Source organism: Tenrec ecaudatus, chromosome 2 (genome assembly GCF_050624435.1).
Source record: "Tenrec ecaudatus isolate mTenEca1 chromosome 2, mTenEca1.hap1, whole genome shotgun sequence".
Lineage (NCBI taxonomy): Eukaryota > Metazoa > Chordata > Mammalia > Afrosoricida > Tenrecidae > Tenrec > Tenrec ecaudatus.
In genome coordinates, this window is record NC_134531.1 from 207,497,377 (window position 1) to 207,517,178 (window position 19,802).

General features: G+C 58.7%; 1 protein-coding gene across 3 annotated transcripts in view; it reads right to left on the reverse strand.

Moving 5' to 3' along the window:
- The window catches only part of COL18A1 (collagen type XVIII alpha 1 chain), a 105,642-nt gene that overhangs the window by 38,469 nt on the left and 47,371 nt on the right, over window positions 1–19,802 (reverse strand). For all 3 annotated transcript variants that reach the window (XM_075542196.1, XM_075542195.1, XM_075542194.1), the window contains exon 3: window positions 3,152–3,699. In XM_075542196.1, coding sequence (XP_075398311.1) covers window positions 3,152–3,699 — 548 coding nt within the window. The remainder of the gene's footprint in view (window positions 1–3,151; window positions 3,700–19,802) is intronic.

A 19,802-nucleotide genomic window follows, 5' to 3' on the forward strand; every position in this document is an offset into this window, starting at 1 on the left:
CCTGTCCAACACATCATTAAAAAAATTTTTTTGAACAAAAATGCACACTACATCAACAAGCCTTTCACAAATTAAGTAAAAACAGCTAAAAAGTACATGAAAAAAATGTGTTTGCTATCATGAGTATATGGACTAAACTGAAACAGGTTGGGGCCCCTGAGGTCAGGTGCTGCCCAGAGGTCCCCAGAGGTCAGCAGCTGCCCCCCTGAAATGAGGAGACCAGAAAGTGATGCCCATACTGCCTGACTCCCTGCCTGCCAGCGCTGATAAATGACATCCTGGGCCACACACCTTGCAGCTGCAGCACGGACCTCCTCTCCCACTTTCCTTAAAAACCCCAGACCCCGGGCAAAGCCCGCGATTCCCCTGGGCTACTTGGTAAAGATGTTTCTGCTCTCCCTGTGTCCTTTCAGTTATCTTTATCTATCTCCCTGTGCCTCAGTTTACCTCTCACTCGTCCTGTGCCTCAGTTCGTCTTTACAATGAATAGTCCAAGAAATGCCCATTAAACCACCCAGTCCTCTTTCCTAGCCTCCAGCTGGCAAATATGGATACACAACACACCCACCATGGAGATATAAGGGAAAAGGTCCCTTCAGCCTCCGCCCAGCATGAGTGTGTGCACCCTGCTCTTCTCAGCAAACAACGCCACAGAGCTTCAGGCTCAACAAGTCCACTCCTCCATGATCAGGAAGACCCTTTCTCTAACCAAACCTTAAAGATGCATGGAGTTCGCGAGAGACATTGCCTGGGAGAAGCAAAACAGGCCAGCAAACCCCACCTCTCACCAGACAAGAATACTTTCTTGGATATCTTTCCAGCTCATCAGGTTTGAGAATCACAGTAAAAACAAAGAGATGTCAAAGTCCTGGCAGGTCCCAACTCTGGGTGTATGTCTGTATGTGTGTGTGGGGTGTCCAAAGGCCCGGCCAAAGGTGAAAGGCCGCCTTCCAGAACCCTGAGAGACGAGAACTTGGGAAACCACAAACAAGCACCACTTGTCTGGGATTACTCACTCACCTTCTCTGGGGGACAGAGGGGTGGCCCTGTCACAAACAGAGAACCCTGTGTCTAGGTGGCTGCCACTCTAGCTGAGGAGGTGTGCTATGTGAGGCAGCTCTGGCTGGAGGTCCATGTGCGGGCTTGTCTGAGCAGGAACTGGGCCTCCAGAGACTCCAAGAGGCATTCATAGCGATCATGGCTGCCCGAGAGCTCACCCGGCTTCCTGGCACCAACCGTCCCCACCGTGTGCAAAGAGGCAGTGCCCCAAGGAGACACAGGGCAGGCGGACTGGCTGCATACTCAGTGAGTGGACAGTGGTCTGTTGCTTTTACAATACAGGTGTTGCATTACAAAAACATTACAAAAGCGCTTCCTCACGACACGAAAGGTCACCTTAGTAGACGGTGATTCAAGTTCAGCCACTCTACCAACCCCATTATCCTTTACCTGATGCTGCTTAACGAACATGTCACAAGTAATGGCTTTTACAAATAAACATGAAAGTCCTCGCCGTTAGGAGGAAAATCGGATGCATGCCTATTAAAGGCATCCAAACCGAACCAAGATGATACCAATAATAAATAAGAGTGTGCACTAGAAAAGTAGTCAGTGCTGCCAAAGTACCCTGACTGCTTCTTAAGAGAGTTCTTTTTTGGTTAGGCAACAGATACATGGGTTAAGCAAGGATTCTGAACTCTTGGCCTAAGCGGAGACGGATATTGGGTAATATGTATCTATTTCAGATGGCTACACTTTTTGTTGACTAGAGTCGTAAAAGCTTGAAAGCAGCCATGTAAGGAACAACAGTGATCTCTTTCCAATGATTATAACACCCCCCCCCATGGTCACCCTAGAAAAAGTAGCTCAAGAGAGACGGGTAACCGACATGTCAGAGTCATGGATAAGTGGGTGACAAGCAGCCGTGAGTGTCAGACCGGACAAGGCTAGATGGTGTCTGACAACCCTGGGGTGACCCAAGATTCGAATCAAATCCTGATTCAAGAAGGGGAACTACTAAAAAAAAGACAAGTTCTGCATTATGAAAACAAAGAATTCTCCTACCCACCACACGAAAGGCCACTTTGTTAGACGTTTGTAAAACTGCATTCCAACAAATATGGGTTTAGTTGTGCTGCAAAATCATCGTTAAAGGCAGCTTATTTGTCCCAGTTAATGCTCTCTAGGTGACCAGGCAGGCCGGCTTCACTATTCATTAACAACTCACTGAAAACAACCAGGAACAGTAGCAACTTATGAGCGCTGCCGTCTTCGAGATTAACAAGCGGACTCCACTTTCTAAACTACGAATATCCTGTTTCCTAGACCAGTGACTATGCGCCAGAGTCCAGCATGAGCGCGATAGTTCCCAAACGTCCAGAGTCCCATCATCAAGACTCACTGATCTTACATACTTGGCACCAATCAGAAATTTTCTTTCAAAGTTCCCGAGAAGTTTGTAACCAGCATGTTAAGAACCCTATGTAACAGGCAGTGTAACGAACGGTGCCCCGGGCTGTCTATTTTTCAACACTAGGGAGCATGTTCTTGGCACGTAGAGGAGCTCCGATTAAATCTGTCGGGCAGGGCGGTGTTCCACCGATGCTGGGGCGCGAACGACGTGGCTGCCCCGCCCGTGGCAGCCAACACTCTGCTGTCACTCTACTGACATCTTAACACCTGCGAACAAGGACCGCGTGACTGACGATTTTGCATGAGGCCCTGAGCATTCATTCCTGCTCCCCCAGTAAAGTGGGTCAAGGTTAGACCCACTTCTTTGTACTTCTCTGTAGGGGGTGGGCCTGTGTACACCGACCATCACAAGAGGCCCTTTGGGGCTCAATCCTGAGGTGTCCGAGAAACCGCCTTTCCCTGGAACTGTCCTAAGAGCAGTACCCCAGGGGGGGGTCCCTCCTCTAGTCCCAAAGCACCCCTACTTGAGTTATAGTTGGTCCCCACCCCTGTCCCCGGACACTGTCCCCACGCAGCCTTGTGCCCACACCAGTCACCAACTCTAGTGCTATGTGCCCACTCTTGCCCCAGAATGCCCCCTATCTCACTCAGCCCCAGGGTCTCTGCCCCTCATCCCCTTCTGCCCCCCAGGGCCAGGGTCCTACATCCCAGCCTTGCCTGGAGGCTGTGTCCAACATACCTGGAACTTGTCGGGGTCAGCCCCTCCAGCCTGACCCACAAAGAGGCCGGCACCGGGCTCCAGCTGCAGGCCGCCGGGGGCCCGCTGGAAGGGCAGCCTCTGGACCTCTTCACACTCCACATAGAGAACCGCCTCGCCGCCGTCCACGCTGAGTGCAAAGCGGACCCACTTGTCGGTGAGGGCAGGCAGGTGGAAGCTGGCTGCTGTGCGGCTGTGCCCTGTCCCCGGCTCCGTGTACAGGAGCTGGATCTGCTGGTGTCCCTTCTGCACGTGCGAGAGCTTCACGCCCACTCGGATCTCCGTCTGGCTGGCGTCCGTGATGGCAAACAGCACGCCGGCAGCTTCCGTGGTCGGCTTCAGGTGGAAGAACAGGGAGAAGTCCCGGAAGAAGGGGCTGGGCACATGGTAGCGGGCCACCTGGCCGCTGTTGGCCTCCGGGCCAAAGACGTAGGCAGGGCCGAAGCTGGGGTCCTCAATCTGGGTGATCTGTGGGGGTGGGGGCTCCCCGAGGAGCTGCAGGAGCCCCACCTCCTCCACGCTGGCACCATCTGGAAGAAGAGAGAGGAGGGTGAGGGGTGAGGAGAGAGAGATGAGCAGTGGGGGGCAGGGAAGCCAAGGCCCTTGGCACCACGGGAGAGAGGCAGGCACCTACACAGCTGAGCCAGGTCCTGAAGAGCTCAAAGCCCACAGGGACCTGCAGTAAAGATAAGGTCCCAGTTGGTGCAGCGGGGAGGGTGGGAAGGGGCTGCGTAGACACGGCTGCCGGAGCACTCCCAGAGGTGCACCAGGGCAAGGAGCATGCACTGGACCACTGGGCACCTCCAGCCTGGACACCACGTGGAAGCCACCACCCAATGGGAGAAAGCAGGGGAAAGGATGGCTGCAGGCCCTGCTCACTGCAGTGTCGTCTCCATGCGGAGGCAGCCCAAGGGAAGCCAAGTTCCTAAGTGCAAAAGCGGTGACCAGCTAGGGCAGCGGTCTTCCTGACAGGGCCCCGCACCCCTGTGGCTTCCATGCTCCGCAGACAGGGTGTCCAGTGGAATCATGGCCCGGTTCCCCCGTGTGGGTTGGCTGGGTTTGATCTCTTCCCAGGGGGCTGCTCCCTGGTATCCTAGAGGGGACTTCTGTGGGAGCACTCATCTCCCATCGGGGCATTCCTGGGATGCCATGCAAAATGGCGCAGGCCCAGGGCTATGGGCGGCACCGTGTTTCCAAAAAGATAGGCTGAAGCGCCAGTCTCTGTGTCTGTCACCAGGAAGTCAAACCAGAGTAGGGCGGATGCTAACCCGAATCCCTCTGAGCGGCATCCCGTGAAAGAGAGAACAGGCGTATGTAACCCAGGGAATGCCAAGTGAGGAGGTATCTTCCAGCCACGGAATTCAAGGTTGGCTGGGAGCCACCAGGCTCTCCCTCCGGGTCAAACAAGCGGTCTCTGTCCTTTAAAGCCCAGCCTGTGGTGCTCCTTGGAAAAGCCCAGGCCACTTGGACACCTGAGCCGGGAGATTCCCTCTCTCCTAAGCCAGCCAGAATGCACACGCTCGGCAGGGCCCACCTGCTACTCTCAGAAGGATAGCCATGTGCCCCTGCTCTGAGGTGCTCCAACTTCCCCCTCAGGGAGGCTGGCCAGGTGCAGGTTGACATCAACCCCATTGGAAATGGTCTGGGCAGGCTGCTCCCCCTCATGGGAACAAGGGGATATTGGAGGACACCTCTGGGAACTGGGGGACTAGAGATCACTTTGTATTAACAGCCATGGTGGTCAGGACAAGTGACTGGGTTCCGAAATGCCTGATCCCCAAGTGCCTGACGCAAGAGGGACAGTCTAAGGCAGCGGTTCTCAACTTGTGGGTTGCGACCCCTTTTGCCTCAGCCCAATTGCCTCAGCCCCTGTATAACCCTCTCCAGTTTGGGGTTCCATGATGAGAAGAAGCCTCCCGTTCCCAACTCTTCAACCCTCTGACAACATGACCGTGACAGAGATGCCGATCCAGCCATCCTGGGTCTGACACTGCTCTCCCTCCAGGCACTGAGGGGGAACGGCAGCCCTGGCCGTCTGGTCCTCCTGTCAGCCCAGACTGTGCTCAGAGCACAAAATCCAATGAAATACGCTGCTGCCGTCACCAAGCAGCCGGCGGGGCATGGATGCCTGGAGTCTCAGCTAGCTGTCAACACGGCCACAGCAGGTGTGCATGCCTGTTCCCCGGGGGTCTGCTCACCTCTGCTCTCAGCCTAGGCAGGACCACTGCTGCCCTGGCTCCTGGGAACTTGACAGGGATGGGGTGTGGGCACTGTTGTGCCAACCACCCCTCTCCCCAGGTTGCTGCTTCTCCCAGGGTCCCAGGGCCCAGCTGCCCTGTGTGAGAGGGTGGAGTTGGTAGAGGCTGGCTTTGCAGTCAACCAGTCCTTGACAATGCCCCCACCTCACCCTCATCCCCTTGTTCCTGCAGCATGACCTGCATGCACAGCCGGCGTCATCCTCCCGAAACAGCCGGGCTGGAAGCAGATTTGAGGCAGAGTATCTGTGAATCCACATTGCAGAAAAATCCCATAAGTCGCAACCATTCAAAAAATCAAAAGTTGCCTTAATGTAGGGACACTGGACAGGTAGGCAGGCAGGGCACGAGGCCACACAGGTTTCTAACCACTAGCACAGGGCTGGTCTCCTGTGAAAGCCACCCCACGCAGGGGCTACCGTCTGGACCCCTCCTAGTGTACAGGAGATGCGCACTTGTTCCTGAGCAACGGCCCTGCCCCTCCACGGGACCACACCCCAGCATCCTTTGCCCCTGACGGCTGTGAGCACAGGTGCACACTGCACTCTGTGGACACCACCCACCCCACAGGCGCTGTGTGCACCTGACGCCGTGTGCTCCAGATGCCAGGTCCCGCCCCTGCACCCCAGGGCATGACATACTCTCCCTGACACTCATTGCAATGCTCCCCAGAGTCAGCCCACCTCCCGCAGGCCAAGACCGAGAACCACAGCCACCCTCGTGACCCCTCTGTGCTGCCAAGAGGCCTTCTGAGGCACCCCAAACTCACATCTGGGTGCCGAGTGCATCTGGCGAATCAGGGCCACCAGGTGTACAGGCCCACGCCACATAGCCCTTTCAGACGAAATCTGACCACACATTTGTCTGTGGTCCCGAGGATAGTCCAGTCAGAAACCCCAGTCTGGGAGCAGGACAGAGTGGATGGACTTTGTCCAGGATGGTAGAGTCTGTCTGTCTCTTACTACCTCTCCAGGTCTGACCCTTGCCCCAGACCTGGGGCGACACAGGAAGGGTCCTGGAGACTAACCATCAAGGGCTACCTGTACCATCGTGACTGGCTCAGGTCAGGCAGTGCAGGCCACAGCCCAGCCTGTGAGGTCACGGTTGCACTCAGCCAGGGTGTCCTCTTGTGGAGGAGGCCTCCTGGCTCTTTAGGCTTTGGTGGTGGAGATGGTGGTGGTGGGGGGAGTTAGTGGGGGGGGAGGGGAATTCATGGAGGAGGTGGTGGTGGTAGTAATGGTGGAGTAGTGGAAGTGGTGGAGTTAGTGGAGGGGATGGGGGAGGAGGAGTTAGTGGAGGAGGTGGTGGTGGTGATGGTGGTGGACGTGGTGGAGTTAGTGGAGGAGGTGGTGGTGGTGGGGGAGGAGGAGTTAGTGGAAGAGGTGGTGGTAATGGTGGTGGAGAGAGAGGAGTTAGTGGAGGAGGCGGTGGTGATGGTGGTGGAAGTGGTGGAGTTAGTGGAGGAGGTGGTGGTGGTGGGGGAGGAGGAGTTAGTGGAGGAGGTGGTGGTAATGGTGGAGGGGGAGGGGAGTTAGTGGAGGACGTGGTGGTGGTGGAGGGGGAGGAGTTAGTGGAGGAGGTGGTAGTAATGGTGGAGTAGTGGAAGTGGTGAAGTTAGTGGAGGGGGTGGGGAGGAGGAGTTAGTGGAGGAGGTGGTGGTGGTGGCAGAGGCCAGGGAGAGACTTTGGGGCATCAGGGAGGAAGGAGGGAAGGGAGCCCGGTCAATTATGGCTGGCTGGACAGTGAGTGAGTGCTCCGGTAGGGCCGACTGTCTCAGAGACCAGCAACCAGCACAAAGGACCAGCGGCCCTGGAGCACGGTGGCAGTGCAGTCCCGGCCCAGCGGGTGCACATCCTAGGAACCTGTCTCAGGGACGTCAAGTGACAACATGGTGCTGGCACAATGTCCTCCTGCACAGAACGTACCGAGGATACGAGTCGGCGCAGGCCTATCTTTCCAGTTAACCAGGCACCTCCTGAGCCGGTGGCGGGGGCCGAGGAGCAAAGGGTTTGATGTTGGGGAGCAAATGAAAGCAGTTCACAGACATGGCGACTCTGGGATGGACGTCTGCTCTGGAGCCAGAGCTGGCTGCAGGAGCACCACCCTCCCACCTCCACAGGGCTGGACCAGCCAGGCCAGAGGAGGACTTGGGAGCCCAGACTGGGTCCCGCCCTAGGGGTGGGGAACCAGCACAAGGCACAGCTGCAGGGCCAGGGACCAGGATCTCACCACATGACGAGAAGGCCTGTCCACACTACACAGGCCCGCCGGGCTGCACTGGGCCCCCAGCTCCCTCCTGGACAGGCTGGTGTCCGCCGAGTGGCTGTCGGCAGCAGCGCTCCCCGCCTCTGCTATGGTTCTCAGCACTCCTGGTGCCGGTAGAACGTTTCTGGGGTTTTGTGAAAGTAGACACCATTGTTTGGAAGCCTTTTAGGGGAATCCGCCAGGACTCTCTCTGTTTAGAGACACAGATTGCGAGAATCTGTGGAATAAGTTGATGACCAATCCAGAAAATGAGAGGAGGGTGGGGTGGGCGGGAATCTCTCATGTGCCATTCAGTGAGAGCGGTCAAATGGGACAGTGTTTCAGCCATCCCCACGCTCCGGAAACTACACTGCAGTGAACTGGGTACAGGGACCATGCACAGAGACCCCAATGGACAACGACAAGCCAACAGACTGTAGCTAAGCATTGTGATAAGGCGGGCCACAGTGATATTAAGAGGCGAATAACAGTTCAAGATTGAAGACGGATCTCAACTTGACTGTGGGGATAACTGTACAACTCTTCTTGATGTGATTATGGTATTAAATTGTATGCTATGTGAATTACAGGTCTCTAAAATGGTTTCCTTAAAATAAAAAAAAAACAAAAAAAACAAGGTAACAACAGCAGCAATTCTATAGGGCTGGGTGGAACTGCCCCTGTGGATAGTTAAGACTGTAATTGTTTAGAATAGAGAGCCTCCTCTGGCTCCAGGTTTTGAACTGCAGACTTTGCAGTTAGCAGTTCAACTCATAACCACACCCCCCCCAGAGCTAGTAAAGAATGCCTGCCTTGAGTCATGTGTTCCTTCCAGAAGGAACTATCTGGGAGCAAGCTGACAACAGTCACTTGAGAATTTGGATGGGAAGCTGAGAGGGAGCAGCGAGTTTATGATGAGAAGGAGGGGGAGGGGTCACCTGACTTGAAGGATGCACTCGATGTCACTGAGTGACCGATGTAGGATGATCGGGTTGGTGTCTGTTCTCAACAAAAAACAATGCTTTAAAAAAAAATCGGACAAAAGTTAGCACCTATCACAACAGCCCACCATCCATCTGTGAGCTTGTCACACTGTGGTGGCGGTGATGCTGGGTGCCATGTCCCTGGTATTTCAAATACCAGTAGGGTCACCAGGGTGGGTAGGTTTGGGTAGAATGTCCAGACTAAGAGAGACTAAGTAGAAAGGCCTGGCAATCAGCTTCTGAAAATGAGCCAGTGAAAATCTCTGAGGGATCATGGAAGACTGTCCCTTATCATCTGGGAAGATAAGCCCCCTGGGGTGGAAGGCACCCAAGACCCCAGGGGCCAGCACAATGGAGTGGGGCCGGCCCAGGACAGGAGCTGCTTCCTTCTGTTGACTTTCTTGAGGAAGACCCAGGGTGGGCTCATATCCAGTGGATGAGCAAGCCCCACATGTGCTTGCCACGGGCCTCCTTCTGTGGTCCTTGCTGCATTGTAGTGAGCAATTTCCCATGTTTGCCTCCTGCAGAAGACCAACAAGTAAGCCTGTGCTTACCTTGCTGATGGAGCCCGCCATCCCTGTCAGAGATTTTTACACTTGAAGAGAGGCTTGGAAGCAGAATCTTTGATGTAGTGAGAGAAATGTGAAATGGTTCACTACACCTAGGAAGTAAGCACAAGGAGGCCTGTGCTTACTTGGCTTACTGAGTCACAGGACGCTGATGAGCTGTCTCAGGGAGACGGCTCCTCTAGGCCGAGCGATGAGGGGGAACAGGAAGCAGAGGGTTCCGGCCACCCCTGAGCCGGGGGCCACCATGGTCACCACCTTCTTCCTGCCAGCAATCTGGAAGGGAGGGGCCTGGGCTCTTTCCCTGGACTGGAGGGGTGGGGTGGGCAGAGCTAAGTTGCCCAGGGCAGCAGCTCCAGTGGTAAAAGGACCCACCAGCAGCCCCCTTCTGAGAGGACCCCTAAACACCATGGCAACCTAGTAGGGGAAGGAAAACTGAGACAAGGGAGCAGCAGGACCTGTGGGAAAGCTGGAGGGGGTGGGGGTGGGGCTTTCATTCTCTTGTCTGTCTGGCTAAGCCCACAATTATGACCTGACCACGCGGACGATGCCTCACCTGCTGTCCTTCACTGACACCCCAGCAAGAGCTGCACACAGAGCCCTCCCGGGCACCCGGGGGGCTGGTGGGAGACCTGTGGGGAGCTTAACTCCAGAGCTGTGGGCTGTCAGGTGTTCACAGGTAAGAGCCAGTCCTTTCCCACTGAGGTGGTATTGCCCCCTCTGAAACCAAAGTTGAACAGCTTCAGGGGACCGAAGCATTGTGAGCAACAGGGACATTTTCCCGAAGTTCTACATTAGATGAAAGGAACAAGAGCTGAACCCCACAGCCAGGAGGCCTCAGCGCACCGGCCCTGCAGGCTGGCGTGAGCGTGCCCCTCGGGTGGCCAAACACATTAACTGCCCGCACTGCCCGGGGCTTCCAGAGGGACTCACAGCTGTCCCCTCAGGAACCTGATAGAGGATGAGGCCCCAGGGTGCCACATGGAGAGAACCCCTGATGTGCAACTACCCCTCTCTGACCACCCAAGCAAGACCTTGGCCCCACCCGTGCCCCTGCTATGCCTCCTGGCACAACTGACCGTCTTGGTGACTGTCCCAGTCTCTGCTCTCGCAGGGTGGGTACAGCAGCCAGGCACCTGCCCTCCACCACACTGGGCCTCCCCCATTCAGTAGGGGGTGGGAGGACCAGCAGATAGATAGATAGACACACACATGCGCACACACACACACACACACACACACACACACACACCGCCTAGTGCTCCAGCAGTGCCTGTTGTTCTCACGGCAGTTTTCTGGGTGCAGGAAGAGTCTGAGAGAAGGTGGGGGAGGGTGTCAAGGGCAAAGCCCAGAGTGCCCAGTGTGGCCTGCCACTGTGTGTGTGCAGACTGATGCCCCGGGATCTTCTGATGCCCCATCCCTGCACTGCCCATCGGTGGTGGTCCCCAAGGACCCCTCAGAACGTGGTGGCCCCACTAGTATGGCAGGACGGGTCAGATGCACATGGGATCATGCACCCAGCAGGGCACTGTGGCCGGGTGGCTCTGGAGGACAAGCAGACCCACCGAGGGGGTGTCCTGGGGCTGCCTAAGTTAAGGCCCAGCTGGGAACGAGGCCTCAGCCAGGCAGATAGTCCTCGCACAGGCCTGGAGACCAGGAGTGTGCAGCCAGGGTGTGTCACTTGGTGATATCAAGGGGTGGCCAGGGCCAGGCTGCCTCTGAGGCTCTAGGAGAGGGCTGACCTCATGGCTGCAGGACCGCCTGGCTTTCTCTGCCTCCCTGGTCACATGGCCTGCGCTCTGTGTGCGCGATCCTGCTTCTCTCTGGGGTGCTGAGCTGCTCGCTGAGCTCAAAACCACCAGCTCCTCCGGGAAAGATGAGGCTTTCTACTCCCGTAAAGAGCGAGTCCCCGAAGCCCACAGTAGACAGTCCCAGCCTGCCCATGGGACCCACTGGATGGCAGTGGGTGAGCGAGGACTGCACTGAGCCCTCACCAGGTGACACAGGACAGGCTCCCCTCTTGAGATCCATCACGTGGTCACACCTGCAAAGACTCACTCAGGTCAGGCAAACTTCACAGGTCTCAGGAAATGGGACACAGTAGGCCTCAGTCTGCTTTTCGCCCCACACCTCGTCTGAACAGCCCCTCAGAGCCAGTCAGCGCCTTGGAGTCTTAATGTGGAGAGCGCACTGAGCAGATCTGAACGGTTCGTTCCCCGGGAGGACGCGGCCACGTGAGAAGCACGCAGACTGCAGCCTATCCCCAGTCTCGGATCCGCACTTACAAGGCCCCTGCCTTTGCGCAGGTGTGGGTGGGTAGGAGGTCAGCGGGTGAAGGCTGTGACCAATGAATGAGGAGCTTTTACAGAGGACTGCTGGGACCTCAGAGCACCCCCACCCCTATCCCCACCCAAGGAACCCCCCCACACTGGGAGTGGGCAGGGCAGCCATGAACTGTCTCCACTAGAGCAGGACCCTGCCGGGGCTCAGAGAACAGGACCCAGTCAAGGCTCTGGCTCCATCCGCTGGAGCATAGTGGCCCCTGCCCCATTGTTGAGTGGGCAGCACCGGTGGGGGGAGGTGCGGGGTTCCTGGAGGAAGTGGGGGGAGGGCAGCAGGGCCTGTCCCCCTGCTGACTGACCCTAGCATGCAGTCCCCACTCCACATGTGCTCGCTGGCCTCACTTCTTTCTGCACGACCAGCAGCACCCACACTAGACCCCGGGAGTGCTGACCGAGAGCCAGGCAGCCTCAGTAGGGGTTTCCGCAGGCCAACCCTTCTTCTGACCCGCCCCAACCTCTGATATTTGTCACACGGCCCATGCCCATTGACCAGCCCCCCCCCCCCCCAACCTCTCTATACATCTGTACTGTCCTGGGGAAGTATGAAGCTTTCACCTCACGGCTGGTGTTTGGGGACCAGGTATGTGGCCCTGAAAGTGAGGGTGTGAGAGAGGAGGCTGTTCAGGAGGAAGGCTGGTGCCTGCGGAGGTGCACCTGGGGCCCCCCTCCCTTCAGAAATGCATGTCTCTCTGGTTTGGGGCCTTGGTGGTGTCCAGGCAGACCCAAGGCCAGGAGACAGGAGCACAGGTGACTGTCGTGGGTGCAGCCGATAGCCAGAGACCCCTCCGAGAACTGAGACAGTAGGGGGAAGGGACTGGGGTGCCCTCTTCTTCCTGCCCCCACTCATGTCCCTGCAGGGACCAGTGGGGGAGCTTGGGGAGGAACAACCCTGAGGGGAGGGTGGAGGAAGGGAAAGACCTTGCCTGGCCCCTGGGGGAGGTCAGCCTCAGGCCTTCTCCAGGCCACAGCTGCCTGCGAGAGTCCCCCAGGCCTCTGCTCGGGACTCAGCCTCCTGGCAGCAGGGGAGACGGCCAATGTGGCCAGAGGTTTGCTCAGAAGTGCTCCCGGCCTCCAGGTCAGCTGGGCCAGTGGCTGTGGGAGAAAGGCCTGCCCACATAGCCCAGCCTGGGAGAACGGCTGGAACTGGCTCCCAGCAGGGTCAAGGCTCCAGCCTGCTAGAACCCCAATCCTCCCCCCGTCCCCCGGGTCTGAGCTCTACCAGAAATAGGCAACTGCTTTGACTGGAGGATGATGAGGATGGGTCCCTGCCCCAATCTGAAATGCTACCCTTCCAGGCCTGTACCGTGGTCTCAGAGACCAAGCACAGACTCTAACCTCTCCCTGAACCTCATCCCAGTCTGCTGAGTAAGCCTCAGGCCTGGGTGGGTAGGGTGGGGCCAGGCCAGCTCAGGGCCTGGCACTCGGCCTTCTGCTTGCTATATCCCCCTGGCAGAGTGCCCACTGCAGGCTGCCCCCTGCCCCACATGCTGGGGGAGGAGTGCTGGGTAGCATAGTGCACAATGGCCCAGGGTCTGACGACAGGGCATGTCGGGGAGGATAGCATGACTTCTTTCTCCCTGACTCCTCAGCCTCAGTAGCTCAGGCAAAAGTCCCCACAAGGCCCCTCACTCCTCCTACCCTCTGCCGGCTCCCAACCTCCCACCTTCGCTGCACCTGGGGTCTGCCCAGCCAGACAATGGGCCTTGCTCTTCTCCAAGCAGCCCTCCTATCCACCCCTGCCCCCAATCCCTGTGCACCTCACTCATGTCCAGAGCTGCCCAATCCTTGGTTCCCTCCCCCACAGCACACCCAATGGCAGCAGCCTGCCTCGCTGGAGTCTGGCCCCCCCACACCCACGCCTTGTGAGGGGCCCACGTGCGAGGGTCTGCAGGACATCAGCCCCAAGAATCTCCCCCCAAACCTTGGCGCTGCCTCCCCTGCCAGCCTGGCTCTGCCCAGTGCCCACAGGGTCGCGGAGGGGATCAATGGTGTTTGTCCGCACGGCACACCGCGGTGGGGCAGATCCGCCCCAGGGTCAAGGCCACCAAGTGCAAACAGCTGCTGGGGAGTGGGGCAGACTCGCAGCACCTGGGGACGGACTACCTCAGGGGTGGGGCTTCTTTGGGCCCCTGGAGGGTCAGGAACAGAGTCCCTCCTGCCCGTGAGCTCTCCCTCCCCCTTCTCCACAGACCGTGCTAGTGACCATGGTTGTTTCTCTCTGTGGCTGGGGACACCTGGGGCTGACTGGGCTGAGGACCACGAGATCGAAGATGCCAAGGGAGTCCCTGGCGGTGTTGAAAGCACCTTGGCCCTCAGCTTTCCTGATTAGAGGGTCCTATCAGCCGTCCCTACCTCCTGGATGATTCAGAAAGTCCTGAACTCACAGGCTGCTTGGCCCCAGCTCAGTGCCAGGTGGGTAGAGGTACCGAGGGGGTCTCTGTGCCCAAGTTTGGAGTAGCCAAAAGGGGAGGGCGGTCAGTGGGCCGTTACCTTCGGCCGCCCCAATGAACACACAGTACCCATCCTCCTGGGTGGGCAGCGAGGCGCAGGCCACAGGCAGCCTGCCGCCCTCCACGTGGCTCCAGCATGCATCTTCCAGGGCCTCACAGAACTGACGGCAGGGTGGTGGGCCAGGCAGAGGGGCGACGCTGCAAGGGGGAGCCAGCAGCAGGCAGAAGAACCACCCCAGGAAGTGGTGGCAGCTGGACTGAAGGAGCCTCTCCCAGGGCTGCACAGCTGCCTGCACCTCCTCCTCGCTCTCATGGCCGAGATGGTTGGGCAGCCAGGCATGGGTGATGCCCAGGGGCCGGCAGGGCTGCAGTGAGGGCAGCAGGGGCTGGCAGCGGCCTTCGGGCTGCCCAGTGGAGGCAAGCGGTTTGGAGCTGTTAGCGAGACCAGGACCCGGAGAATTAGCCACGTGAGAAACCCAATCACCATGGTCCCTGATTAGAGATGCAACCGGAGACCTCTCGGCCAGGTGGTCCTTCGGCATGAGGCCGCCCCCACCACCAGGGTCATCAAGCAGGGGCCCCCAACCCCTCGGGCCCGAGAGGTCAGCGGAGAGGGCGGAGGTGGCAGTGTGAGAGGAACCCATCACCAAGGGGAGCAGTCGAGGCGTGCGGCGGGGAGCATCGGGGTGCTTGTGCTGCTGGCCGGGCAGGGTGGCTGTGGGCAGTTCTCCACCGTCCAGGTGCTGGGGCCATCCGGGAAAGCGGGGGGAAGCAGGTCTACCTGGAGACGGGAGCGGCACCGAGGGCTCCCTGAGAGGGGCCCGGGGCCTGTCCGGGGAGGAGAGCAGCTGGGTGGGGACCGGCAGGATGCTGGGATGGGTCCTCAGGGTGTCCTGTGAGCTGGGGGCTGTGCTGCTCAGCCAGCCCCCTGCAGGGCTGCTGGAGGTCTCAGGCAGGGTGAGGCGGTCCTGGGAGGCTTCAGGGGTCAATGTACTTGCCCCGGTGGGACCCTTGGCAGGGTTGATATCGCTCCACAGCTGGATGAAGCTCCGGATGCCCTCAGCCACGTTCAGGATCTTGGCTCCCACACCAGCGATGTTCTCCCGCTCGTCCGGGATCACGGGGAGGGCAGTGGGGGTCCTGCCCTGGCCAGTCACCTGCTCCGGGGGAACATCCGGGCGCTCCACTTGCGTGGTGGTCTCTGCTTTGGGCTGCGCAGGTGTGTGGCTCGGGGGCTCAGAGGCCAGCTTCCCCCTGGTGCCTGAATTGGAAGGCCACAGCCAATTCAGCTGGGCGTGCGTGGCGGCAAGGAAGCAGGTGAGCAGCAGGAGGCTCCGGCGACCACTAGGGTCCGGAGCCATCGGGGCGGTGTGTGCACTGCAGGCTGGCGGGTTTGTAACTGCGGCCTCGGCCTCCCTTGGCTTGGGGCCGCCCTCCCCGCCCTCCTGGCAGGCCGCCAGCTCCTCATCCAAGCTTCCCAGCACGCCCTCTCCCTGCGGAGCCCGGCCTTCCTGTCACCCACACGGAGAGCCAGGCATGGGGCTTCCAACTGAGGTGGCCTCTCATGCGTGTCCCCCATGACGTGGCCCTCGCACGTTTAACTCTTTCCTCCCCATGCTTCCTGGAAGCCACTGCAGGCACACGAAGTGAAGCTGTGAAAGGCATCCAGCCCACCCCTAACTCCTAGGTCCACTGTTGCACCAAAGGCTCTGTGTGGCAACCCCTGCTCACCCAGCATAGGGGCCCTGGGCACTGGCCCCTATAGAGTCACTCAGCTCCTCCACTTGGCCTGGCTCGCCCCAGCTCTGAGAGTGGGCCAGGGGATGCCTGGCCTGGAGGTAAACACTAGAACTGAAAGATGCTCCAATGCTTACAATTCAAGTCCTCTGGGGACAGGTGCCCAAAACCCTGCATAGGAGGGTGGCCCACAGAAACTGGGTGTCCACTCTCCACAGCCCTGGGTACCCAGACCTCTGCCTTGGCCCTCAATGCTGCCCTGCCCCCCTGCATGCCTGAGGGCCTTCTCTCACCTAACTCTACTCAGACCAGGAGCACCTGGCAGGCCGGGGAGTGTAAACTAATTCTGGGACTCTAGGCAGGGACATACCTACGTGGTTGGTGTGGGCACTGTGGGGGAAGCGGTCCGGGATGGAGGGAGCGATGGTGCCAAGGACACTAGCCTAGTGGTCATCCCATCCTCACACCTACCCCTCCACCACCAAACCCACCTCGTGGGTGCACACAGCAGGCGGGCTTCTGCTTGTGGGCTCGTAGTTTCCCAGGGTGCTTTCAGGAAACAGCCTACGGCCCCACGGTCCCTAGAACCCATCTGGGGCAGATGCTCTGAGTAGGGACATCTCTGGGCACCTAACCCCTGGCCAGGTGGTCTCCAAGGTCAGCTATGTGGAAGCTGTGTGGGCACTTCCTACGGCCCCATGGTCCCTAGAACCCATCTGAGGCAGATACTCTGAGTAGGGACATCTCTGGGAACCCAACCCCTGGCCAGGTAGTCTCTAAGGTCAGCTGTGTGGAAGCTGCATGGGCGCTGGGTGGCTTCGTGGGGTCCACAGGCAGCTGAGTGAGGGCGAGGGTTTCTCTAATTGGGACTTGCCATGCTGTCACCCTCCATGCTTGCCCATGTCATCCTGTCCTGAAGAAGAGCCCTCCTCCATGTCCAGTACCATCATCCCTGGATGCTGACTCTCTGGGTGGGGCAGACCCCAGGGGATACAGTTTCCAGCCTGCAGCAGTAGTCCTCTGGGACCCCAGGCCTTCTGACACCCCTTTTCCATCACATGGTCAAGTGGAAGCGGGTAGATGGGAAGACTGAGCTCTACCTTCCACCCACACCTTGTCACTGGCACTGTGGTGCCGGGGCCTGCACCTGCCAGCACCTGCCCACAGCCTTGCCCTCTGACAAAGTGGAAGGCAGGGGACCTGGGGGGCTGAGGCATAGCCCTCCCAGCAGCCTGGGCGGCCTAGGTCAATCGGCGATGGGAAACTGGACAGCAGGGGCTCCCCTGAAACTGGAAAGGCCTTCCCTGCCCCTGAGCAGGTGGTCAGTCTTCAGTGATGCCTCACAGGCAGTGGGGGAGCTTGGAGGCACCCCTGGGAAGTGAGTGCCACAGGAATGATCGTGACAGACTCCCTCCTCTCCAGGATGCTGCATGGAAGCACTGCGATGATTCCCCCATGGGGTGGGACCCACGGGTGCATGGGGTCTGCTCTGCTGGGTGATGTGCTCAGCAGGAGCATCCCTCCCAGTCACACCACGTCCCATTGAGGGCCGCTGTCCACCCACCCCTCTCCATGTGAGATGGCTGTGGTCCCTCAGCACACACCGCCCCCCAACAACCAGTTCTGGGGTGCAAGCAAGGTGCCAGTCTGGAGGCTTTGGGGAGCTGATTCCGACTCACAGAGTCACGTACCTCTGAGGACCTCCCAGACGTGCGTGGCACCCTCGTTCCCCAGAAGGGATGTCCCCGGGGCGGTTACTCCCTGTTTGCGCCATCAGACCCAGCCTAGCAGATATGCCCGTTGGAACCACTGCAGGGGCTCCCTCCTCCTGAGGCCCAATGCGTGTGGGCAGCGAGGACCCTGCTCAGCCTCACAGAGACGGAGCACGGCTTGAACCAGGCAGTCCACACACAGGCTCATGTGCCCACTCACAGCGCACACACTCACCCAGATGCGTGTTCTATCACAGACACCCACGTGGGCGCTCCGGCACACACGCAGGCATCTTTGTGCACACACCGATGCACGCACACCAAACCCACTGCCATCCAGCCGCTGACTCGTGGCGACCTTATAGGGCGGTGGAGCGGTCCCTTGAAGTCCCCAAGGCTGCAGGTCTTTCCGGGAGCAGAAAGCCTCGTCTTTTCCCTGAGGAATAGTGGCCGGTTTCCAACTGCGACTTTGAGGTTAGCGGCCCCCAGAAGCCTGCACCCCTCGGGCTCCTCATTCTGCACACGGGTAAAGTGTGAGTGTGCGTGTGCAGTTAAGAGTGTGTGTGTCCATGCGGCCACACGCATCATTTGAAGACCCACACGCGCACCCTCACACACAGTTTTCATGACCACGTTCCCAGCATGTGCTTTGCACAGCGGCTGTCCTTCTGCAAGCATTTCCTAGTAACCCATCTCCTCTGGGCCACCCCCCGCCCAGGCCTGGGCCTGGCACCTAGGACGGCAGGCGCTGATGAACCATGCTGGGAGACTGTGCTGAGAAAGCCATTCCACCCAGAGAGTCAGAACTGGGTTTGGGAACAGCTGGATGCCGCTGTCCCTCTCTGGGGCCGGGGGTGGGGGTGGGCGTGGGAGGGGACACCGTGCAAGCAGCTGCGGCTCGGCAGGGCCTCCTTCCCAAAACGAATCCCCACATTGCTCAGAACACTGTCTAAGAGATGCCGGAGAACAGGCTCCTCTCGGCCAGACGATCCCCTGCCTCTAATGTGATTTCATGCTGTGACGGTCTCCAGAGGCCTCAGGATGGAAGGCCCCGCTCGACGGCACGTAGGCTTCAGCAGGCACGGTGGGGCCCTGGCTCGGGAGGCTGATGGATTCTTCCACGCTGTTCTGCTGGCCCTGGGATCTGCGCGCAGTCAGGGTAGAAATGTTCACCCCCCAGGGACCCTGCACAGCTGGGCGACCACCTCCATCCACTCAATTCAAGGCTCCTGGGAAAAAGCCAGGCGCCCCATGCCAATGCTGTGGTGGAAACAGCTTTGCTCCATCAGGTGAGGTGGCCCCAGTGGCCTGTGACCCGCAGGGAGTAGTGCAGAGGGCTAGACTGGGGGTGGGGAGCTTGGGAGCCTGGGGTCACCCCACTCCGACCTTGATGAGGTGGACTGTGTCCCCCACAAAAGATACATGAAGTCCCAACCTCTGCACCCGTGAGCGAGACCTTGTTTTTCAGACAGGGACTTTTGTGTGTAACCAGTTCACAGGTCACAGGTCAGTAGGTGGGTGCTCATCCTGCATGATGGGCGGCTTTATAACAGAGAAGAGAAGCAGTGACAGGGTGAATGCTATGTGGCAACAGAGGCAGGGGCAGGAGTGTTATGTATGAACACGAGGGTCGCTGGCTGTCAACACACACACACACACACACACACACACACACACACACACACCCCCCAAACTCACTGCTGTTGAGTCAATTATGACTCATAGTGACCCTGTAGAATGGGCGAGAACTGCCCCTGGGGGTTTCTCAGACTGTAACTCTATAGGAGCAGACAGTCTGCCTCATCTTTCTCCTGAGGAGCGGCTGGTGGTTTTGAACTGCTGGCCTTGTGGTTAGTAGCCCAACTCATAACCACCATGGCACAGGGCAAAGCTCAAACTCTCCCTCAGAGCCTCAGAAGGAGCCTATGTGGGGGCACCTTGACTGGACTCTGAGCCTCCAGACTGAGTCCCCACTCCCACCCCAGGATGTGGTCCTCTGTCAGGCTACCCCAGGGATACGGATGCCCTGGCAACACTCCTGTTCTGGCTCCCTGGCCCCTTGCTACCCCAGAGCTAGCTCTGGGCATCTGTCAAGCCACATCCAGCACATGCCACATCGGGGCCTCTGGCGCCCCGACAGGAAGTATGATCCTTCCACAATTACTGCACGCATTCTCCGGGCACTGGGCGGAAGCCACGAGTCCTTGGTCATGCTGTGTGCAGGCCAGCAGGCCATCTCTGTGGCCAAGAGACCGAGGAGCACAGAAGCCAGTGCCCAGGCACCTGACAGGCAGCAAGCACCCCAGGAGGAGCAGGTATTCAGGGCCAGTTTCACCTGACCACA